General features: G+C 38.5%; 1 protein-coding gene across 2 annotated transcripts in view; it reads right to left on the reverse strand.

Moving 5' to 3' along the window:
• Window positions 1-26,251, reverse strand: part of erbb4b (erb-b2 receptor tyrosine kinase 4b) — a 210,448-nt gene that overhangs the window by 101,687 nt on the left and 82,510 nt on the right. For both annotated transcript variants that reach the window (XM_077580604.1, XM_077580603.1), the window contains exon 2: window positions 7,716-7,867. In XM_077580604.1, the coding sequence (XP_077436730.1) occupies window positions 7,716-7,867 (152 nt within the window). The remainder of the gene's footprint in view (window positions 1-7,715; window positions 7,868-26,251) is intronic.

The following is a 26,251-nucleotide window of genomic DNA, read 5'->3' on the forward strand; positions in this document are numbered from 1 at the left end:
TTGACGCAATGAATAACTGCTTCCCCAATACGAACGCAGATGTTTAAGCATTAGGCTGGAATTCTATTTGAAAGCTCAAGTCACCTTTTATGGGCTGACAAGAAAAATCAATTCAATACCAAAAAAAACGAACCACTGAATACTTTCACAAATTACATCATATGGCAAAGTAGTTACAGTAATTTGCTTTGCTGTGTGTGTGTGCGGGGGGGGGTCTCACAGAACCGTTCACATCCTAAGGATATTTATGACAAAAATGATATTTAAAATACTGACAAAATGTGTTTTTATTAATTTTATTTTTGATAATACATTTTTCAATGCATGTCCACTAACCTAACCCAACAGCGTGTTTAAATAAAACAACAAAATAACCACATACTGTACTGTACTATGGCTTGGCTATGGCAGAAAAAAATACACAAATAAAAAAAAAAATCCCTCAAAAATTGAATACTATTGATGTACTATGTTCTGCATATCATTCCAAATTTGCAAAAAAAAAAAAAATACAGGGAGTTCTTACGCTGGCGATGTAACGCAAATTTTGTCGGATTTCCCCGTTAAAGTCAATATTTACATCGAAATACTTTGTACAGTAATTTTAAAAAACATAATTGCGCGACCCGGAAGCGCCGGAGGCTATAAACACGGAAATGTGACGCGCCTGATGGCGAGCTAACCTGCTGATGAACCTGCTGAAAACACAACTTAGAAATTACTTAAAAATGGCGTGATTACGTGGGAAATTAACGAAAAAGAAGGTGCTACGGACGAGGCACGGGCGGAAACAACGTAGGTCGCGTACAACGTAACTAGAGGAATCCTTGTAAAAAAAAATTAAATACTAGGCATACTCACGTTGTACTAGGACATCTTAAACCCAATGTAAGAGCAATTAAGGTGTCTGCCATCTAGTGGTGAATGGTGATATTACAATTTAAAACTACAGTCGATACCTTGATATTTGCAGTTCAGCACGGACATACTCTTATATTCATGCATTAGGTTTTTTTTTTCCCATTTTTTTCATATTTGTGATTTTTTTCCCCCCCAGTTGTAACAGATTTGTTTTTCATTTTCATTTGAGGCATGAATCGCTTTCACATTATAGTTTTGAAAACATTTGCCCTCTGTCAAGAACCCAAACTAGTTCCTGGTTAAACGTCGCCTTCAGTCTGTCTCACCTTTTTCCTTGTGATTTCTCAGTGGTCTCGCCTCCCACACCACACTGTCCTCCTTCGTGTCAAATTAAAGTGATGGAAATGAACTTGAGGGGACGCTAATTGCGGTTGTCAATCCAATCTGGGTCAGGGCTGAAAGACAGAGGCTCTCTAGCACTTCATCAGTCTTCATTAATATTGAACGAGTTTGGTGAGTAGCAGGGGGCCAACGTAATCTGCACTCATCTAACAGTGCATCAAAAATTAGGAAGATGGGGAGGGCACCAGTGGTGCCTGGGGGACAAATATGCCAGTCAAGAAGTATGAAGGAAGCTGTCAGAGGATGTGAATTGAGTGCAAGAACAAATGCTGCTTCCCTTGCTTCAGGAACCTGAATTTTAAAAGTACTTGAGGATGACATTCACTTCACAAAACGTGATTTCAATAATTAAAATACAAAGAACACAGGAATTAAATTCAATGATCTGGAACTAACTTGAAAATAAAATAAACACTTTCTCACCAACCTCAATAAGTAATAAATAATTTACTGCATATATTTCTTGCTTTGGACCCCAGGAGGATAGAATCGAATCGCAATTTTAAGGCCTTTTCACACTGCACTTAGCACAGTGCAGTTTCATTATGCATGTGCTACAGCGTCGCCACGACCATGTCAAGTCGGCTGGGAAACGTTCAATTCAGGCGCAGAGCTTGTGTGACGACCGGCGGCGCATTCAAAAGGAGATGTGGAGGCAGAGTGATTTTAAGAGTGACAAGATTTACACCAACATTATGGTGGCATTGTAGCCTACAGTAAAATACATTATTGTGCCAGTGTCTCAATCTCTGGGACACAACCTAAACTACTATAATGTGGTAAAGAAAGCCCAGAGAGCTTCACCACATATACCAGATTTATTTAATGTGGTAAAAAATGTGATTGTTGCATTTTTAACAATGTTAGCTGGAAAAAAAATAAAAAATAAAAAAATAATATATATATATATATATAGTATATATATAAATCTAAATATATATATAAATATATATATATATATATATATATATAAGTACAGACAATGTTTTTTTGTTGCAACTACTTTTTACATCCACACCAGTGGAAAAAGGCACAATCTGTTTAGTAGCTTAGCAACATTTTTTTTTTCATTTCTTTTACCTCAAATCACACTGTGTGCTTCTGTTCATCGACGTACTGGAGTGGTTCCATCGGCAACACTATGATAGCTGGATCAAGGGAAGGGTCAAGTTCACATAATTGCCACTGAGTGTCATATAAAAAAAAGAATACAAAGTAAATGGGGCCTATTTTTTTGGGCTATTTTACTGATTCATCCCAGTGAAGGAAGAAACACATTTCCAGCATCCAGTAGTATTACAATTTGTATTTGTTGTGTTATTATTTATGACTCTACAATTAAAAAAATTTTTTGATTGGTTCACTCTTTGCACACATTACTTATAATGCATTATGCTATCTAGGGGTGCTAGTAGGTATACATTTCAAAATTCAAAATACATGCACACTTTGTCCACCTGATCATTTATATACTATCAGTGCTAAATTAAATGAGTGAAAATACCTCCCAGTGTAAAGTTTATGCAACCGCATTGGAAAAAAACGGGTTAATACATGAGTATGTAGAAGGTCTTTAACTTATATTTTTAATGGTAAAATGTTACTTGAAAGAAAAACAACTCCAAATTATGTTTTAGTGGTTGAATGAATGTTAGAGAAGTCGAGTGATCCGGCTCAAATCTGGAACTAAAATGGTGAAAACAGTTGTAGGCCTAGTTGCCTAATTCTCAATCAAAGTGCAGTAAAATGTCAAGAGCTCACTCAAATTGAAAGAGTCTGCAACAAAGCAGCTCATGATGTTTGGCGGCCTCTTGATTATTCTAATACGATTGTCTAATAAGTTGGTTTAGTGGTGTACATTATTTAATACAGTTGCAATGATACCCAGGATTATTAAAATTTAACAGAACAAAAGCAAGAATAAGGAAGGAGACTAGAATGGGGTCAGAATATATTCTGGCCCAAATGATGAACAATATATGACCTGATTCTTATTTATTTATTTTTAACAAAAAAAATCATCACAACTGCAGAACAGTGGAAACTATTTTGCCGGCACTGTCGCTCATCATTGCATTAATACACAGAGAAAAATTACATGTTTACTAATGTTTGAAAGGGATGACGAATAATCTAATCTAACTGTGGCTCCCTCCTGAGACCAACAAGGGCACGGAGAAGGAAACATGAATATTTCATACTCCCCAGATCTGCTTTGGAGCACATGCAGAAAGTGACAAGTGGGAAAAGAGACACCCAAGTGTGTGTTTACCGCTTTTGGTGTTCTGTTCATCAAACAGTGAAAAATAGCAATGAAAAATTTAAATGTCACAATAGAAAATGCTAAACTGTACGGTACAAACCAAATGCAGATGAGCATGTGATCATAATACGGTACACTATATCTAATTAACGATATGTGAAAATATGCACTCGATAATATCTAACGGTTAAAACTCACAATTGTGGATATTTAACTGCATCTACCGAAAGCAGGCTGCAAGCCTCAGTGCTGCAATGTTGTTATTAATCAAAGCGTGAGCGCTGATTCATCTGTTGTGGATGTAGTTTGGAAGATGGACTCTGTTTACTGGTAAAAGCTGTTTGGGGGGTAGTGGGAGGCAGAACATCCATCTTTGGTATATCTTTAAAAAAAAAAAAAAGGAGCCCAGGCATCAGTTTCAATCACCTCACGACTATGCATACCGCTTCACATTAGCTACTTCTCCTCTACCTCAAGGTAAGGTCTCATCCTCCCCTGGGGAGCCATGTTATTACTTTTTGTGAAATAATAATAATAACATTTCCTAAAGATACACTGAACCCTGCCCTCCTGCTCCCTCGCTGCCTGGCACCCTATCTTCTTAATTAGCATGTTCAATTAACCCATGTTAATTGCCCACAATGAATAGGTGCGGAAACCTTGTAAGGTAGTGCCAGAGGGAGTCATTTTGTAAATGTACGCTACGTAGTTTGAAAAGTAAGTAGGTGTGAAGTGGATTGAGTTCTTATAACCTCAGCAAATACAGTACGACATCTGAGGTGGAACACAATCTTTGTTCATGTCTCCCATAGGAAGTAGCGGAAATCTCAGTACACTGAATGGCCATCCAATGTGGGCGATACGATCCAGACCCACCCGCTAAAGGTGAAAATCCACAATATGGACAAACGAAGGATATACCAATAAAAATAAAAGAAATAATTAAAAACACAAATCTATGATTTGTGGCTGAGCATAGGGATGTAAAGATAACGGCAATATCACAATATCGCATTACTGAAATTGCCACGATATTGTCGACATGTCACTATATTAAAAGTAGCACATCTGTTAAAAAGGCAAGGTTGTATTCCATTTGTACACATCTGGTGGTTAGTTTATTAGTGAAGTTTAATTTTAATTAGCTATGTTTTGGCCACCTACATTTAAGACCCATGTTAATGGCCGGAACGCCACAAATTGAAATTGACAAATTTCCGAGTGCCTCAATAGTTTTATTATTATTATTATTATTATTATATTTTTTTAGTGATTGTAGGTTGTTTATATACATTGAGTTTCTTTTTACTATTTGAACTATATGTGCAATTATGACCTCAGTTAATTAACATTGCATAGACGAAACATTTACATGCAACTGCTAATTTATGTTACGTGGACTTTTTTTTTTCCTACAGAAACCACACACACATACACAACCAAATTTACCAATCCGAAGAGAAAAACTGACCTGATCATTGCTCATATGGACAAAACTATGTTATAACAGACATAAATAATTTTTGCAAATATTTTTCAACATCTCCGTCAAAAAAAATATTACTTTTCGAAGCACAGCACTGAACTACATAGATTATGTAGTTTTATCTGACCTGCTTTTATTGTCCGTCGCGGATCCTATGGTCCTCTGGCAGTGGCCTTTTAACTGTTCATAGGGTGAGGACCAAAACTAATTTAACCACTATGGTCCTCACCTATGCAATAGCCTGCCGGAGGGCATCCGGCCCGCAGAGACTATTGATATTTTTAAGAGGAAGTTCAAGACACATTTTATTTTTATTTTATTTTAGCTTAGTTTTTGCCTTTTATCCTGTTTTCTTTTAGCTTTTAACTGTTTTTATTTTTGATGTCTTAGTTTTTAGCTCCAGTGTTTTCTGGGTGCCTTTCCTCACATGGTTTCTCTGTACCCCGCCAGTTTTTTGTTTTGTTTAACTCTTTGACTGCCAGACGTTTTCAGAAAAGGGATGCCGTGGGCGCCAACCGATTTAAGCATTTTCGACTGATCTTTCAAGGTCCACAGAATATTATGTGTTTGGACTATGGAAACACACATACTACCAAATGAAAGATTGGACTCTCATCTTTCATCAGAAAAAAAAGTTTGTTTCTACCTTATTCCGTTTTTCAGTAATCAACAATAGAAAATGGTTAGTTTCACCTGTTTTGAAAAAAACGTCTTTTAACGTCTTTGGCACTCCTCCATAGGATTTTACTAAACGTTATTTAACGTTTTTGGCAGTCAAAGAGTTAATGTATTAAAGCTGCTATATAAATACAATTTGATTGATTGGTTGATTGATTGATGATTCTTTGTGCCACTGAAGCAATAGGAACACATGACAATAAAATGATCTGGTGGTGATGGGAGTGCAACCGTAAGTATCATTGTCAAGTGAGGCTAGATTCAAATAGGAGCAAGCAGCTTGGCAATCGCAATACTGTAGTTGTAGGCACTTCATCTGTCTACATATTTGCCTTATTCACCTTTTTGAAGAAGCTCTTGAAACATGTTTGTTTACTTTGTGGGCTTACTTTTTTGCTGCATTGCATGCCCAAGATGAGCACTCTGGCGGTTGCACCTGATTTATCATAATAAAACTTCTTTTAGACTGCGATGATCAATGAAATTGTTTTTGTTCAGTCGCTCCGCGCGGGCCAAGGGCTTGAGGCCCGGTACCGATCCGGGGCGTAGTGGTTCACGATCCCTGATCTAAATCACTGACGCTGATTATAACCGCAGGGGTCTAATAGTCGCACTTAATCATCCATTATGCACTTAATTTCTCAGTTGCATTTTGCATCACAGGGTGTGTTCAGTCAATATTTAGCCTTTGATAACATGAATGACTGTTTTGTTTACCAGTCAACCTTTTGTGTGCTAATGTTCAATCACAACTGTATGTTAAGGTGCAAAATATGACAACGCATCTTACCATGGTAAGGGACTAACCCAGATACACGAGAATCGATTAAAGCGGGACAATGCTAAACATGGTCTGGGATAATGTTGTTGAAAGGTTCCGGGTTAAGAGGTTAACATGAGCAGCTGATGCGCCCCCCGCCCCCCCAAAAAAAAACACATTACATTTTTCTTCTTGCAAATATCAACACAATGACATCTGCTGCGTCCTCCACACCTCTCATCACCACACTATTATCGCTCCTGTCCTGAAGGGCTCAGGGCTGACATCACCCGTCGCCACGCTTGCATGTGTGTCCATCAAAACAAAGTGGTTCAATTGAAGTGGGAGGTGAGACAGCATCAAAGCACATCGAGTATAGCTGTGAGGCAGGGTTTAAGTTACTGTGACCAGAATACTGCCACATGAGTCCTGATTGTTGTGAATTTAATAAATGACAATGGGAAACGGTGACATATATGTGTGAATCAATTTAAATTGAAGATTGTATCTGCTTGACATTTGGTTATATTTTGATTACATTGGAAGAATGTTTTCTGCTAACCAGGGGCGGTTCTATGATTTGAGATGTAAGAGCACTCTGTCCCCAATCAGAATGTCAAGCATAAAATTAATGTAAATTTGAAAATTAATAATGGGGAAAAGCTATTTTTAATCAATCAAACTATTACAGTTGTTTTAGTAATTGTGTATTAAGCCTAAAATAATATTACATTAGATTTGTATGATGTTGCATCATGTTTTGGTAGACCTAATGTTGTGGCCTGTGAATATAGAGCCGTGAGTTTGTCATAGTAGTCGGAAGTGTCTATGTCACCATTTTTTTTATTTTCACCCCACCCTCAACTTAAAACCACCAAGATTGGCTTAAACCGTACTAAGAGTGTGGCCATCATCTTTTATAATGAATAGCAAAGACTGTATTATGGGAACATTAAAAACATGCACAAATGTGACTAGATGATAATAATAGACACGAGGAAATTAGTGTGCTGTATTATACACGGGTCCAAGGACAGAAAAAAATAACTTTTTAAGATTTAATTTGGGGGGCGGGGGGTATCATACACGGGATCTTACAGTATGTCTTGATTCGAAGCAAAATAGCAATCGGTGTAACTAACTACAATATCCAATTGAAGTCATTTGAAGACAAGAATGCCCAAAGTATGACCAGTTATGGCATACAGACATAAGCACACTTCACAATGATCGTCAATCAATCTTTTTTTTTTTCCAGTCCTTACTCTGAGGAAAGTGAGGTCCCGGCTGCGATCGATGCTTGTGATTTCGAGGTTGCCCATTACGACTTCACAACTCTCGTAGTACTTCCGCAGGGTGCGATATTGCTGCTCCAGGTCCGACAGTGTACTCAGCTTGTTTTCTGTGCCGGCACATACTGGGGAAACAAAGAGTGACAAAACAGTATTGTTTGAGTTATATCAGAGGCTGTATCGTCATGTAAGTCACTATGGAGTTTTTTTTTTTTTTTTGATTGGTTGATGCCAGATTATTTATTTGTCTGCCACAAACTAGTTGAGACTGAATGGAAGGCACCACAGTTGGTCTTTTTGCCTCGGCTCAATTAATCAACAATCACGTCCACACAATCAACATAACACGACTCTACGACTAATAATTGGAATCTCCTATATGCCAAATGATGTTCAGCATTCAGGCCTTTTCAATGAAGATTAAACGTAGTGTAGATTCTTGCTTCTCTCAGCATTTGGACAGCAATTTGTTATGACAATCCATAAAGACAAATAGAATTGCTTCTGAGTAGCTCCAAATCTATGCGGAACTCTTCCAATGTGACCCGGGTAATATCCATACGGGGCAATAGTGATTAGCTTGGTTGCACATAGCATAATGTGCTGCTCAGGAATGATATATGGTAGATCTGGGTGTTTTCAATAACAGTTGAAGGAAGGTGGGGGTTGGGGGCCATAAAGTGAGGATAGGTATAATAAACTGTTATTGCACCCTTGGGGCAGGCTACTGAGATCAGAGAAGAAGGATATCATGTGATGTCTGCTTGAATCAACTTTTTTTTTTTATGAAGTATTTTTTCTCTTCAAGTATAGTTTCTGTAAGCCTGCTCGTCTTTGAAAGTGATTAAAAAGACACAGAGCAAAAAAAAAAAAGAACATACAATATATTCAATTTCGAACAAAATGACTAATGCTGAGATGCACAGTTCCTGACTGCCAACTGAACCACAACGAAACCATCTGGGTTATACGAAGTATATTTTCAGAAAAGTGTGAACTGTCACAGGTTTACTTCAAGGATCCTTCTTGTGATATGTCATTGCATATGTCTATATGCGTATGCCTTCTGTAAATAAAAGACCTCAGCATGTATTTCCCCCTCGCACTGCATGATTGAATCCATTTGTCTCCATCTCTATAGCTCTGGAAGTTTGCATAGAACAGCCTGTGGTGGTCGTATCGGTATGACCTGCCCATCAAAATGGAGTCTATAAAAGTCTTGTGCTAAGGGACTAGGAAAAACAGATGGACCGTCATATTATTCAAAACCTTTGTCACTCTCGTGGAGGGAAACACATTATCTGTTTGAGTGCCGTGCGCACTTGAAACAAAAGGTGCTAAAAATATTCATGCGCTGCAAAGAAAATATGTTTGCTTCTCGGATCTGCTGCTTAAACGAATGTGTATTTTGCGTGCCAAGCTCTAATATATACAATTATCAGTGTTCTTTAGTTTCAAGTTTGGATTTTTTTGTGATTTCCCCCCCCCCCCCCACACTTACCTTAGTTTACTGATAGATAACGGCACTTCTCTATCACACTGAGTCGCTTTTTGGGAATTCATTTTTGGTACTCTGGTGTTGAGTGTGTGTTTTTTTGTTGGTCATACACATTCTAATTGCTCTTTGATTTTGTTTTGTTTTCCGGACTATTTGTCGTGAGTCGGATCGACTGTATCTCAGGGCACCACTGTGTGTATGGACAGAGGGAGAGAGAGATTTAGAGGGAGGGAGAGAGAGAGAGAGAGATTGGTTTTCAGGGATTTTTTTTTTTATCAGATATGTGATGGATTAGGAAAATTAGTCATAATTCAGGAGGCACAAAATATGTATGTAACTATAATGACAAAATGATGGCCTTTTAAGGAAATGCATGTATGCATTAATGTATTTGGCTTGGGATTAAATTGAAATGATTCTCTTTTGCTCTCTGTAGCACATAAATACAGACTACCATGAAAAATGATTTTTTCCTCGATATGTGACGCGCTTCCACAGCTAACGCTAACAACTCTGAGAAATGGTCGGACGAAAAGATGAATGGCTGAGAGAGCCATTTTTTTGTTTCCAAAGTTAGGGCTCATACATCGTCTTGACTGGCTTGTGCTATCAGCTCCAACCCAAATCATTTGATTGGGTTCAAACACAATAACCCCACCAACAAAGCACTGTGCCATTAATTAATAATCGCCAAGCTTGTGAACTTTCAAGGTTTAAACGCTTCTGCTTTAGAAAGACAGATAACGGTCAGCACCGAAAGCAACAGTTAAATTGAATTGCGAAAGCCATTTTGGCAGGTAAACACATTTAATATTTTAACAAAGAGGAGTGGGAATGGAATTCCTAAGGTCAGAGCAGTCCTTAGTTTAATAACCCAGATGAGCTTGTGTGAGTAAGTGTGAGTTACAAGGCACTAATACTGATGCTAATCATGGCCTACATTACAGTCCATCTGCTGAGCACTTTAAAATTCATCGGAAACAATAACTAGCTGAGAGGCTGTCATAACTATAACACTCTGGCTTCCGGTCACCAACCGGCAATGTTGTCACTGCCTCCATATGGTTCGCCATTAATTCACATTTATGCTTGATAGGTCATATAACCTCCCCAGGGGAAATGTGCCACTGAAGAGAAATCTGCAGAGGCTCCCTTTGTTTGAAGAGCTTCACAGTATTGCGTATATTGCGGTGGAAAAGTGAAGTCAGACTTGTGAAGTTTGTGGCCTGTGTCAAAGATGCAGCAAAATAGCTGCCCAACCATAAATGCGGCAAACTTGAGCAAAACCTGAAATACCACAACGGAGATTCGAAACCCAATAATTTTGTCCAAATTATATAAATATAAATAAATAAAAAGCTACAAGCTATAAGGTCATAAAGGGTACAAGTCGAACTCTTCCGGACCTCCACTGAGATACGTCGTACAGCAGGTGTGAGTTTACATGCGTGTGTGTGTGCGTATGTCTGGCAAGCCTGATACATTTGTGCTTGTTGAATTGCCTTGAGCTATTTTGTTTCCAGCAAACCTGCAGATGAACTTGATTGGTTTTCAGTCAGGATACACACTTGTAGTAAATAACACTAAGCACTAAATTTGTGTGCGCAATGATTTCATCCAGGGCATGCGTAATAATCCAAAAGTGTCGGAAATCCCATAAACTGAGGTCTCCCTGATTTGTTGGAATTTAGATGTCTCTGGGGTTGGTGAAGGACTCTGGTTAGTGGCCCGGTGGGTGGTGTCTGGTCGGTGCTGGGCTTCGCTTTTCTTTCTTTTCTTTGGTCCCTCTTCGGGTCTCCTGGCGGCCCCACGACTCTGGCTGGATTTTGAAGTGTTCGGTTTAGGTGAACGGTATGGGAATTCTTTTTTTTTTTTTTTTTACACGCACGCACGCACGCACACACACACACACACACACACACACACACACACACACACACACACACACATACCAAAAAAAAAAAAAAAAGGGAGAACAATGATGATGACATGTCAAATGATCAATACTGAGCTCTCCCCGGAAAAAAAAAAAGAAAAAGGAAATCCCATAAACTCCGTTTCCTCTTTAATATTATTCCTAATTAGACTTGTTGGATTATTCAAAAGTGTCAAAAATAAAACCGGAAATACCAATCTCGTTTTTAACTCCACTAACTCAACATTTTCAATTACAATTGAGTTATTTACATCTCAAAAATCATGTCAATAATGTTCCTGGGTCGCTTTGATGTTAGAAAGAAATAAAAACAATCCCAAAACATTGTTTCTATCTCATTAATTCCACCACTAGCAATTTCAATGTGAATTAAGTGATATAAGTCTCAGGTGACCATGTCTAAAATGTTCTAGGGTCAATTTGACCTGGGACATGTCGAATGAACCTCACAAATAAAATGCAAAATCCCCCCAAAACATTGCTTCCATCCAACAATAAAAATAAAAGTTTCATGATTAGCCTCAAGCCAATAATGTTCTGTATAAGTCAATAGGAATGATTCTCATCTCTCATCTCATGATGTTCACCTTTAATGCATTTAAATGTTTATAGCTCAGCTACAACACCGTAAACCCTTTAAAGTTTTGGAACACCAAATTGTTGAAATTCAAATTGCTGTTAAAACGGGTCAATTTGACCCGCAACATAACATAAGGGTTAAAATAAAAGAGACCTTGGTGTCTGGCTTTTAATTTTCTGGTTAAATAAAGGTTTTGATTGATAGTTCGATCGTCAAGAGAGCAGATGTGTAATATAAAGTATAAATTGTTTCTGCAACAATTACAAACTTGTTTCTATTCTTAACTTCCTCCTTCCATTCCTCATCTCGCCCTCATTTCGGTGCTTCCGATACAGTATAAATCACCATCATGTCACCGGTTATAATATCTACAACGGGTGAACCTATAAATTGCTGCTATTAAAAAGACCTAATAAGAGAGTGTAAGGTACTCCATGGCTTGCTAATATGTGGGCTATCTATCTCCATAAGCACTGCCCGAGGGGAGGGGCTAAAAGGCTTTGATAGCATTAAAAAAGCACATATAAGCATGTATATGAGCTTTTCCATGCAGCTAAAGCCTTATTAACATTCATACACACAGTCAGATTCACTGCACGGACTATCTCTTATACGACTGTCCATGGAGGAAATTCTGCTGGGCTGGGCCGGTTGTATTTAATGCACAATGCTGAAAGGCTCCTCAAGGGTTCTTGTCAAGGGTCTGTGCGTGTTACTCATACACACATACCAAGCCTTTTTCCGTCCAGTCTGGGGATTGGAGCGACTGACCCGCCCCAGCCCCCCGTCTAAACCTGTTTCTCTTGCCTCTGGGCTTAAGCCACTGTTTCCCCTTGTTTTTGTTTTCCATTGCATTGAGAAGACATTCTATCAATTAAGCCAGAAGGCCAGATATCCTTTACGCCTCCAGCCTGCACCGGTTTCCAGCCCTCCCCCCTCCCAGGTGTAGACTTAGCTATGAATCTTAATCTGATACCCAAACTGTTTCCATCAATTATGTTGGCTGCTACTGCTAACTTTTACCCTGGCTCCCATTTTTCCCCATTAAACAAGTCCTTTTCCCCTCTTCGCTGCGACACAATTGCCTCGCTCGCTTACACAATAAATTATTTCTCAGCAGGCCTCTGGCCCTGCTGCTTATTACACTAGGAATGGATGCATGAGGGTTTTTTTTTTGCCGCCATGCTTTTACTGATGTGTATGATCAATATAAAATAATACAAAATAATACAATCAACAAATCAAATAAATAGACTTTTTTTTTCTTTTCTTTTTTTTCTCTGGAGAGCTCAGTATTGCTCATTCGGTAATTTTACCAATTTGACATGTCATCATCATTGCTCTCTTTTTTATTTTTATTTTTATTTTTTTATTTTTATTTATTTTTTTTTTTTTTGTTCTGGGGAGAGCTCAGTATTGATCATTTGACATGTCATCATCATTGTTCTCCCTTTTTTTTTTATTTATTATTATTATTATTATTTTTTTTGGGTATGTGTGTGTGTGTGTGTGTGTGTGCGTGTAAAAAATAAAAATAAAAATTCCCATACCGTTCACCTAAACCAAACACTTCAAAATCCAGCCAGAGTCGTGGGGCCGCCAGGAGACCCGAAGAGGGACCAAAGAAAAGAAAGAAAAGCGAAGCCCAGCATTTATTTTATTTATTTTTATTTTTTAATTGCACTACGATATATACAGCATCATTATATCACACAGCTGTAATGTCATTCATACCCAAGTAGTTTATGCATACTGCAGACATGAGTAAAAACACAACTCAGCGACAGATGTAATTTGAAGCGGAATAACATAATGTGTTATTATGCAAATAAAATATGTCTGTCAGTCATTTTAGCAGCCTGTCAGATTGCGACATAATTTGCCACACAAGAGAATGATTGTTACGTTCTGAAGCCGTGCATGAAGGTATCTGCATGATAAGACAATTTATTCCATTAACCCACTGGAACACTCTGACAAGCAGTCAGGTTAAATGTTTATGTGTAAGACATCAAGATGACAGGAAAACACAGCTGGAGGCATTTGATTGTCCCGCCATGTCATTCTTATCACTTTTGTCTAAACATTTTATAATGAGATTTACAAAACATTTACATTGTCTTTTTGTATTGGAAATTGGATTTCACAGAAAGAGCCATTGAAATTACTTAAGAAAGCCGAACAAAGGTTCAGCTTTGTTTGAAATGAAATGCATAGAAGGTCCTTAAAGCAAATTCCCAGGACATTTTGCATGCACAAATTAGCCAGGTAATTGAAGTAGTTTGAACTTTCTCACAGGTCTCTGTAAAGTTCCTAATTTACATGCAAAGTTTGCAATTAGATCCTCGACCAAACTATGTTCATCTCTACTACATAAGATTGTAATGAAGAAAACATTACACAAACAGCCACTTGAGGAAAACTGTTCACTTGCTTCGGGGAGAAAAAAAAAATCAATGTTCAATGGAGGGACAATGATCGGGTGAATTTTGTTGTGACGCTTACCTAAAGTAGACATTTCATTCCAACATCATTCTAACTCCAGTTTGCAGCAGTAGTCGTCATAAGTCTTTTTTTTTTTTCCTGCATATAAAATGTGGCAAAAGCACCTTCAACTAATTTTGTGCTGTTTCCGGCTCTTTATTTGAGCAGCACTAAGTTGAATGTAATTTTTAACCAACTGTGACATTACACTATATAGCTATCAAGAACAGTTGGAAGCCACTAGTAAAATCAAATTCTGCTGACAAAATATTCTTCCCGAATGCCAATTTTTCAGAATAATTTAACTTAAAATGTTTTTTTGCTTGTACGCTGACTCCCAACGCTCAAATAAACTCTATATTTGTAGAGCACTTTAAAACAACCACCGCTTGCTTTCTTAAGATGGAACCCAGGAACAGCAGAGACAATGAAAACAGCTGAGGCCCGAGAATTGAACCCTGCAGAACACCATATGTTCCATTACACATGTCAATTCATATTTCACATATTCATCCAACCACTTCCGTTTATTGGTTGACATAGTATGAATGAATTAACATAATAAAGAAACCGCACGACGTACCATCAGAACAGTCACAAGTCGACTATTGAGCGCACCGAATTTCCTACGATCAATGATAGCCAAGTGGGGTGTGTCATCACGAATCATATGACTCGGGTGTGTGCCTTGACCTCCGCCGATCGAACCCAGGTTAAGAACCACTGTATAATAAATGACTTTAGAGAAACACAATGTTAAAGAGCTTTAAAGTGCACATTACTGACCCCCCAAAAAAGTGTTAGTAGAGGTGTGCTTTATGGCTAATCAAACTAACATATAAAAATATCAATTTTACATTATATTACGCCTAAAAAGATTGAATTTATCATAGGAAAGGTTTAGCCATCCAGCGTGGATTGCAGAGAGTAAATTCAATGACGCTGAAAATCCATGTTCTTATTAGGAGCAAACAAATACAGGTTGTAATGCAATATCAGACTGCGCAATAAATAACAAATGTCAGAGGGCAGCTGTGGTGAGGAAAAGTGGATTGTGATTTCTCTGGCTGAAACAATGTAGGCAGCAGTGTTACAGTACGCACTGCATCATACTGAGAGATGCTTCTAATATTTAGTCTTGCACAGTAAAATGATCAAAATATTACAAACAACTCTCGGTAAGAAGTAGTGTGAATTCCACACTCCTGAATCATGAAAAGGAAACATTTTCATAAACGTATTGTATTGAAACTCAGCAATGTACTTTCTCCCACAGAATCTCTTAAGATGGAATCATCTTCACCGTGTGTGTTACTTAGTGGGCAGCTGATGCATGCAGATTGGTTAAAAACATACCGGTACTACTTCCCTTTTTTTTTTTTTCTGAGGGAGACTCCAGAGAGGCGCTTGCTCGCTGAGCAATTTATATGTTCTTTTTTTTTTTCTTTCTAGTACTACTTTCAGGGATGTGATTTGACCAAAGTGAAATTATCTGAAAATTTAGCCGGGGGTCTGGGGGCCGCTGGCACCCAGCTAGGTCCAGGGCAGCCCCCCGAAGCTCATGGGTTTTCCGTGTTTTTAAGTACTTTCAATGCACTCACATGACAAAGAAATAGACAAAACAACAGCATAAATTTTCAATGTATATTGAACTATCCCATAGTCAGCCACAGTTTTAGTCAACTCAAAATCAGTCACATTCAAAAACATTGGACTGCCTTTGCTTTTAAAAACTATCACTGAGAATATCATCATATCTAACTAATGTGATTACTAAGTTAACACATAAATAATGTTGAAGAGTTCAAATTTCATGAACAAATAATTGTATCATGACCAAATGAAAAGTAACTCATATTAGAGCATACCACAAATGTCTTTGTTATAGCAGAAGATGTTATCTGTCGGAGTCATGTGCATACACAATGAACTACTTAAAAAAAAAAAAAAAAATCAATTTTTTTTTTTTTTGGGGGGGAGATAAAAAAAAGCGGAATTCCGCGAATTAGCGGAAAAATCACATCCCTGTACTTTCCTAATTACACCAACTTATACAGTGTCCTGTATGCTACTGTGCTGTTTTAATTAGCCGTGAGGCATGCAACACCGTGTGCGTATACAAAGGATTGAAAGACGAGCTAAAGTGCGCAAATGATGAATTCTCGTAAGTCTGGACTACTAACAACACGGAGACTTACTTGCATCCTCCAGTGAAACTGAATTAGCAGCACATTTACATGTCGTTCAAGTCAATTCAATTGTTTGTAAGTGCATAAATGAATCTTCAAACGAATACATTTGAGTCCAGATTTACGATATTCTCTCGGTTTTTGCGGGCTGTTCTTTAATTGTTTTTACGACCACAGTGCAAGTAGCCTACCAATAAGAGCTTGGTATTAATTTTCCCAAGCCACAGCCAAGGGATTAGATATGCTCTCCTGTGGAAAGGCTGCTTGGCATCCACACCGATCTGCAACGACTTAGAAGGCTTACCGAACATTAGCGTGCAATTATCTTTGACGGTGTAACTTTCCTTCTGGCTGTCGACACCCAATGATTCTCCGTTTGGATCTTTAGTATTTTTTTCCATAACGCAACATGAATATCCCGATCCAAGGAGCACAGAGAGAATGAAAATGTCATCCAGTTGAAATGGATTCTCAATAAAGCTGGTGGCGTTGTACAACACATTTAAAATCGTGATTGATTTTGAAATTCTTTGGCGTCATTCATCATACAAAGCTATAGATTGCAAAGATTGTTTTGCCGCGTTTGTCGACAGGCTCTAACTAAATGATGGCTATGCTAAGGTAGGCGATACTGCCGGCAGTGTCGGACCTGAAAATAATTTGCAGAAGTCAGACAACCACATAAAAAGCATTTTCAGCACATTCAAACATTAAAATCGCTAACACTGATTTAGTATGTGATGTAATGTGGAGGGAATGGATTTTGGAAAAGCTTGTATTGACTTCTAAGAGAATATACAATGAAGGACCAAAAAAATATATAAAATTCACACTTACAGAACATATCCACAGTAATCAGTTACAGTATATTGCACCAGTATAGCACATAAAAAGTATTATACAGTAGTTTAAAAAAAGTTGAGGTTCTGATTGTTGTTCCAGATTTTCCTTGACATCTTATGTCACATTTTATGTTTTGCTGACATGCAATTATGTTAAGTTCTGGTTCATCTTCTTCCTTTAACCTTCAACATTAATATCGTCCGCATCCCCTCGAGACAACATTAATTGTTCATCAAACTTTTTTTGAGGTACAAAATTAAGTTTCATTCCTTTGTGATTACATTATCACCCCAGGATGAACTAATTGAGCTGCGACTCAATCATCAAATCCCAATGCACCTCTTCCTTACTTTGTTTTCCGACCTGCTTATCACCAGTTGACTTCAGCGTCAAGTCAACGCTCATCGAAGTTGAGCAAGGAAGACGATCAATTATCTCCCTCATCAACAGTCAATAAAAGCTGTCAGAAGACCATCTTTGTCTTCCGTGTGTTCGTTGTTTTTAGGGTAGAGAGAATGTTGATTTTCTGAATGCAGACTGGAGATCGGTGAACAGGTCCTCCGAAGGATTTATTTTACAGAATATTCCGGACACAAGCGAGCTCCCAGCAATGGTGGCAGCCTCTAACAAGTGATGTCGTTACAGCAGACTCACAGCATTCTTATACTATCTTGAAAGGCAGTATTCCAAAACCCCCAAACCCCCATGTTGTAACTTGACCCAGACATATTCTCAAAATTTCACATATTTGATGAAAGTCCAGGCCTGAAGACATCTACAAACTTATTTTTCATCGTAGTGCTTGTGCTCTGAAATGATGTTGCCGTGGCAACGCACTGGTCACCCCAAAAAAAAAATTAAAATTAAACGCAGATTTTTTTAGGGAAACATCATGGCCGAAAACTCATGAAACTTTGCACATACATCAGGCCTGCCAAAATAATCAATATTTTTCCATTTTTGTGAGATTTTTCTAAAATAGCTCATTAACGCCCCACTACAAATTTCTAACAAAACAGCCCCTTTTTTTATGTTTTACTTAGGTCTATAAAAAGTTCGAGGCATATGAAACTGCCCAAGACCTACAAAAAAATATGTTCAACCCAACAGGAAGTCTGCCATTTGATATTTACTTTCAAATTTTGCCCCATTTTTTCACCCATGTTAACTCTTTCACTGCCAGACGTTTTCAGAAACGGGATGTCGCCAGTGCCAGCCGATTTAAGCATTTTTACTGATCTTTCAAGGTCCACAGAAAATGTTGTGTTTGGACTATGGAAACACACATACTACCAAATGAAAGATTGGACTCTCATCTTTCATCAGAAAAAAAAAAAGTTTGTTTCTACCTTATTCCGTTCTTCAGTAATCAACAATAGAAAATGGTTACTTTCACCGAAATTCTCTGTTTTGAAACAAAAAGCGGAGAAAAAGAGCTTTTTGTGAAACGATGTTATTTCATGCACTCTAGTGAATTGTACACTTATTTTTGTCCATGAACGATGCCACAAACACCTAAATAGTGCTTTACTTCTGTAAAACGCTTTCACCAGCAATGAAAAAGTGTTTTTAGTTTGCAAAATACGTTTATTTCCATTCAACAGTGTAACAATTTGACAAAACAATTTCGCAAACTATTTACAAATGTGTGCAACTGTGGTACTACTTACAATTATGTGGATGTTTCAAATACAGTTTTTCTTTTTATAACGCTCTCCTGCGTGCAAGGAGAGGGACCAGGATTCGCACAACAGATTAGTTTCACTTTCGCTTTGTCCGTTTCGCGTGCAGACGTTACACTTTCTTGATGGCCTTTTTTTCCGGGGAATAAATAGCAAGTAGCAGACTGTACACACTCCTCCGATGAATATGCATTGGACTCGGGGCACTCTTCATCGTCCGATTGAACGTCCGCCTGAGCGTTGTGCTCCGTGTTTTCCGGTGTCAGCATCGCTCGCCCGTGAACCTTTATAACGTCGTCATAGCCGCCGCGTCAGCGCTTCCAACTTCGCCGTCAACCTCGGAGTCACCATCATCATCATCGATGATGATCATCGTCGTCATCAATGTGCTCTTTATCGTTGGTCGATGTCTTTGAAAAAAACGGCTCGACCGTGAGCTGCTTGCAATCGGCCGCCATTATGGCTTCTTCAGCCAATGTCCCCTCAACACTCTAGCCCCGCCTCACGTCTTCTACTGACGCCCACCCAATCTTGTCAAAAGAGAGTCATCGCTGCCCTCTAGGGGCCAAAAATCGTCATTAGTCTCAATAGACCTGCTTGAAACTTTCACCACAGCTGCGGAAGGCTTGCCTGCACCCGTTTCAAAAAAAAAAAATAATAATTGGATGACGTCTTTTAACGTCATTGGCAGCCCTCCGTAGGTTTTTACTTGACGTCTTTTAACGTCAGTAGCAGTGAAAGAGTTAAAGTTCACATTTAAAAAAAACTCCTACCACAGATTTTTTCCGATTGACTTAAATCTGTGGGTGTTTCATCTAAAACGGTTCTTGATGAGTTCAAAGCAAATTCAGTTCTCTAAATTCAAATTCAAATGAGCAGTGACAGACATCCGGGTACTGTAGGAATAGCAATCGATCACAGATACCCAGATCTCCTCTTCATCTTGGGAGGGCAGCGTCCCCGGGTGTGTGGAATGAGCAAAAAAATGGCCTGGCAGACTGCGCAAGACAAACACGCACACGCACTGATGCAAGACAAAGAGCTTGTTGAGCAATAACTGCTCTCCAGCACGTACAAGTTATGCTTCCTGACACATAATTTGATTTTAATGAACAACAAGTCACAATGAATAAAGCTCAAAAAGCCTGTTTCCATCAGTGTCCATCTGCATAGCATAGCTAATAATAAAGTACTTTGCAAATAGCACCTGGGCATGGAAAGAAGGATGAGCGCAGTTAGTCAGTTACTCGTACACAGGCTCGCCGTCAAACGAGTTGATGTAAATAATTCAGAAATTAAGTCATGATCTACTTTCTTGTAGCAAAGTTTCGCATGAACCTTTTTAAGGTATTTGTACATTTACACATTTTGGCTCGGTTGTCACAAAGCATTACAATGTTGCATTACCACACATTAAGAAGCCGCAGAAGAACACACGCTTTAGGATTAGAACCCATTTTGCTCTTAGGCATAATTATTGGATGTTGTTAATTAGCAAACGACGCAGACTGACATGCAAAATTATGATAAAGTTATTATACTAATGCTTGAGGGTAGTCTGAATGTAATGAAAAGGACCTCTTTGCTTCATGCTGTCCTTATCAAGCTCTACTGATGACAACCGTTTCTTAAAAATGTACAAACAAACTTTTGTTTCAAGCTGATTACAATTACTGTTAACTTAATCATGGCTCTTTAAAAATTATGGAACGGGAAAATCAGTTCCTTTGTTGTTGTATACTGAAGACCAGGGCTGTGCAATTAATCAAAATTCGATTACAATTTCAATTATTATACATTTTTTTATTTTTTCTAACAAAAATAAAAGCTTAATAATACTAATTTTGAGTTTTTGAATTTTGAGCACTTTTTTTTTTTTTATGACTAATTTAATAAATATTGCTTGGTCCGAACGGAACTTACATAATTACAGTGTTTCAACAATTTTATCTGTCTTAATATTTTTAAATGTTTGTACCAAAAAAATAAGTAAGTAATGATTTCAGTTATTACCAAAATAATCATGAATATTATTTTTTTCCATAATAGAGCAGCCCACTGAAGATGTATCACAAAAAAATTCAGAATTCCAGCTTTTACTTCAGCGTATTTTCCAGCTAGATGGTTAGAGTTAGTAATCAGTAATTAAACAATCACTGTAATCAGTTTGATATTTTGTTTTTAAACTGAACATATAAAATGACCAACAAACCAACAAAGTCGAAACTTAAACTTAAGTAAACCAGTAACTCAAATCTGATGTAAATTTAGGATTTGCCAAATCACCATTCAACCAAACAGCAATCCAAGACGCGATAACTTTTTTTTTTCTCTCTCTCTTCAGGATAGTCCAATTTTAAGATGGCCCGTGCTTTTTACAAGGACCACGCAGAAGATTACGGCCACTCAAGCAGAAGTGGTGCCGTTTTACTATGGGTATGGTGTTTAATTATGTGGCCATTCAGAGCAAGCTGTCATGTTGCTCTTCCATTTAGATCGCATCTCCTCAGGGGGAAACACTTGTTCGTCTGTCTGCCGCATACAGTCACGGCATGGCAACCTCAATCACATCAAAGAGACGGGCAAAGAGGAGAGGGAGAGAGAGAAAGAGAAACTGCCGATTGGAGCAGCGTCCAACTGTATCTGAAGTACGTTCATGTTCTCCCCCCCCCCCCCCCTCCTTGTCCTTATGTGTGACGATGCATACTTTTTTGTGGCTCCTACTCTAATGTGCATGTGAGTGTGTGAACAATGAAAAATTAATCGAACCAACTGGCTTTGTACGAGTGCAATACATCATGTATCTATCATTACAGCAAGGCTTTGATTAAGCAAGTTTCTTCACTTAGTGGCACCGTGTTGTGACGTTTGGCTGCACGCAAACACAACATATTGACCTTACTTTCCGCATGCCATCAGAACCAATCATCAATGAATTAAGTAAATTAGAGGCTGGCAAGGGCGTTTAGATAGGGTGAGGGATGGGTATGTGAAAGGGACCGTAATGAAGTCAATGGTGCAAGAGTAATGTCCCGTCACCGGCGCACATTTCCCAACACTTGCCACCCTGCCGCATCACCTCAGGGCGTCGGGGCAGAAGATATTAAAAAATTGTGGCACATCCTTTTCAAGGACGATTAGACATTTCTCCCCTTTGGTCTCGTTATTTACAGATTGCCTCACAGTCTACTGAGACAGCTCGGGGAGCAGCATTTTCCGAGCTAACATTCATATGAGCCCTTGTGTCGTTGTTGACGGCTGGCATTTTTTTTTGTGTTTGACCATAAGCAGACTGGCTGTTCCGCCCGTCTGCAAGATGGAAGCCCTCGTTGACAACCATATGCTAACTGATGAGGATTCCCAAAACCCTGAAATGGGGAAAAGCTCTGCTTAAACACTCGAGCTTTGTGTGCAGTACACACACAGTCAATAGTAGGAAGTCGTTTGTTTGTTTTGTTTTGTTTTTTTTTTTTGGGGGGGGGGGGGGTGTACGAAAGAAAATAATGAAAAAATCGAAAAAATCGAAAAAAATCGGGGGAAAAAATCGAAAATATATAAATAAATAAAAATGGGGGGGAAAATAGGAAGTAGTACTGTAGACATTGTCTTGTTTTTGCTCCCTCTTTTTGCATAATTTGGGATATATTTTGCCCAAGATATCCTTTGAAATGTAGTACTGTAGCGCTACCATCACAAAAGCAAGCGACTACTTGAGCGCACCAAATTCCCTGCAGCGCAAACAATGTCGATTGATCACCTGCAGCCAATGATATCCAAGTGTCCTCCGTCAAACCCCTGAGACTGATTCACTGAACCCCTGGGTTCGATCAAACCAGAAGATAAGAACCACCAGGTAGATTGTCCATGAAACATAGGACTAATGTATTTAGTACTAAGTTATAACAAAAGTTTTTTTTTTTTCCCTTGTGGGTTTGGTAGCACCGTTCCACTTAATGTTGTGCACTCCAAACCTTCTTCCTGTTTTATTGAATGTTACGTTACATTAAATACAGTAAAACTTAACAGACAGAAGAGAGCAAGTTGTGTAGCATAAAGGTTTTCTTGGGTTTGTTATAGTCTCAGAGGGAGAAATTACTTCAGGAAAAATAAGAAACCAAACTATATAGAGACAGACCAAATTTACAATGGCATTACTGATTTCGAAGTAGAGAAAACAAACTACTTGTGCGAAACCACCCTGAGGAAGGCTTCTCATTTCAGCAATTACAATTAGGTACATCACATTTTGACTATATCTTTATTCAGTATCTAAGGACAATTTACTGTTGATCAATGGGCCTGGAAAGTAAAAAATAAATAAGTAAATAAATCCTGGGCACAGGAGTTGGCACTCACAAATGACGTTTGAAATACATGAATGACCTTATTACTGACCTTACTGACCCATCATTGAGTAACAGCTGACTTCATTACAAACAACTGTTTGGTCCCAAATGTATTTTAATGGTGGGTGGCTCAGAAATACTTTTGCTTGACTTTCGTGCAAAATCCGGGTCCGTGTGCCGATGATAATGCACATAATAGTTGTTGGTTACTTTGGATGACTGAGGAACTGGATGAGAAAAGAAAAAAAAAGTGAAATAAATTTGCTCTGTCAGTTGTTTCCAATATGTACTTTCTAACATTGTGACATTTGGATAACTGTATTTGTTGCAACCTCGGGCTAATTTTGTACAACCAGTCATCTGACATGAGGCAGAGAAAGGTCACTTGTGGGATGTATTCAGGCCAACTTCTTTTTTTTTAAGCAACTTTGCAGAGATCAGAGAGAATGCCTTATTAGATTAACTGCTATGTGGGAGATGATTTAATTATTTTTTTTTGTACAGCACTTTAGTGTCAACATCTGTCTTTTAAACATGCTATATTAGTGGTACGGTACGGTATGGTACGGTACGGTACGGTACAGTACAACGACACTCCCCCTGTCTGTTAAGCCTACCCGGAGAGAAAACGTTGTATTTATTTATAAATATATATTTACACTTCTCTATCACGAATACCCCGTTCTGCTATTAATATAAATTTTGAGATAAATGTTTACTATAGTCCAAAAGAGCTTAAATATGTTTTTAAATATTCAAATCTGTCTATAGCCACTTTGCTGGACCTTACAACCAAGAAGAACAGAATGTAATGTCTGCATGCCGTAATGGAGTTAAAACATATTTCAACTACCACAATTGTTGCCCCTGGAACATGATTAACATTTTGCATTGGCTAAAGCCCTGTCCCAAAACTCTTCTTCATTTCAGGTGCAAGGTTTCAGAAACCAGAGATAAATGATCACAATCATACCACAAGCTCACCAGATACAAAGGAAAGTTTTCTGGCCTAACATATGAAAGTAGATAAAAGTCATTTTGTCCTCTGGCTTCTGTCCAGAATCAAAGATTTTATTTTTTTTCATCTTTGCACATTTTTGATTCCAATCACTAAAAAGGCTCCTTTCGGCTTTTTAACTACCAAACTCAGCCTTTTGGAAAGAGAAGAAGCGACACTGCATGAGGAAGGAGGATTGGATTATGGGGTACCTCCTGTAAAGCCACCTTCTGTCACCCCTAGACTATTTTAATTGCATTCACTTTTCATCAAAATACAAATATTCAAACAATAATTTACAGTGTAACAATGAGAAGAAAAATGAATGAGTCAGGTTCCCCTCTGACTTCACCGTCCCTCTCCCCGTTTAAATAGCATTTTCTGTTCTTGCCTAGTTTTCAGTTTTCTTTGTCAAGCAGCTGTGTCTCATCTCATGTACCTCAACGCACCTGCAAATGAGATAAAACCTACTTCAGCACTGATATGAGGAGCGAAAGAGCCTGCCCGAGGAGTGCAGACAGGCTTGCTAAGCAATAGTAAAGTGAAAAAGGAAATAGGAATAGAAAATTACGCTACGCTACGCTACGCTTCTATTGTCAGTTTCAGATGATTTGTGTAAGAGCTGGGAGTAAAGGGCAAACCCGTCAATGAATCCCTGTTTGCTTCTTCCTTTCTAGTGCCTCTAAAGGCCTTTTCCTTCATCTCTCTGACTGATGTATTTTTAAGCAGGGACCACAAGTCAACATGAATATGGGCAACAGTCTGCACACGAGGCGCAAACGCTGAAATACTCGCTTGCCAGAGGGTCTCGATTGATAACTTATTAATACCGTTGGGTAAATTCAGGCAGCTCACAGTCAATGGACCAAAATTAATATATATGCACATGTCACATACACATAAATATAGAGGTGAGCTGACGGAATGTCCGTCAGTCTGTCACTTTTTTTTTTTTTTCTGGAGAGCTCAGTATTGTTCATTTGATAATTTTACCGATTTGACATGTCATCATCATTGCTCTTTTTTTTTTTTTGTATGTGGGTGAGTATGTCTATGTGCGTGTGTGCGAGTGTGTGTCTATTGATTAGTTCACCTAAAACCTATTTAAAAAATCCCATACCGTTCACCTAAAGCGAACACTTCCAGCCAGAGTCGTGAGGCCGTCAGGAAACCCGAGGAAGGACCAAAGAAAAGAAAGGAAAGTGAAATCCAGCACCGACCAGACGCCACCCACCAGGCCACCAAACAGAGTCCTTCACCAACCCCAGAAACCACCGTCAGTCTGTCACTGACAACATTACACAACATACTGCTTGTCCTCTGATAAATACCATTTTTTATATTTTGACAAGATGCTTTTAGCCACTGATTCAAAGGTCACCTGGGTTCAAACTGCAGCACTTAAGACTCCTGAGCAAAGTCTGAGTCGCTCACATTCGCCCCAAAAATGCTCTTCTTCGGGGTGCATCTCTTCTCCACTTATTGTAAGCACGAGTGATGAGACTGGGGGTGAAAGGTTCTGCCAGTGGCCACTGATCCCATTATAAACCTGTTTTCCCAGTGCAAAGGTCAAACGGCTGAAACAAGTGATGCAGTACAAGCAGAAGGAGCGCGTGTGTGTTTTTTTTTTTGTGTGACCGCGTGTCTTGAATGCACCCATAAAAGTATGTCAGTGTGTGTGTAGTAAGTACATAGCTGTGAATTATTTGGTACAAAGAATAACGGCCTGTTCGGGTTCACTTTGGTCAACACTAATATTTGTGAACAGATTGCATGTTAATGCACGACTGGCCAAAATAAGCACAGGTATGATTATTTTCGCTTTTTCGCTTAAGATCAATAATTTTTTTGCTACGCCCAGCGACACCTATAAATATTTTCTGTAAAATTGTTGTAAGTACGCCTCTGCACAGGCGTAATAATACTTGCATACTTTCTGGCGATGAGAGCACCA

This window comes from Vanacampus margaritifer, chromosome 11 (genome assembly GCF_051991255.1).
Source record: "Vanacampus margaritifer isolate UIUO_Vmar chromosome 11, RoL_Vmar_1.0, whole genome shotgun sequence".
In the NCBI taxonomy this organism is placed as follows: domain Eukaryota; kingdom Metazoa; phylum Chordata; class Actinopteri; order Syngnathiformes; family Syngnathidae; genus Vanacampus; species Vanacampus margaritifer.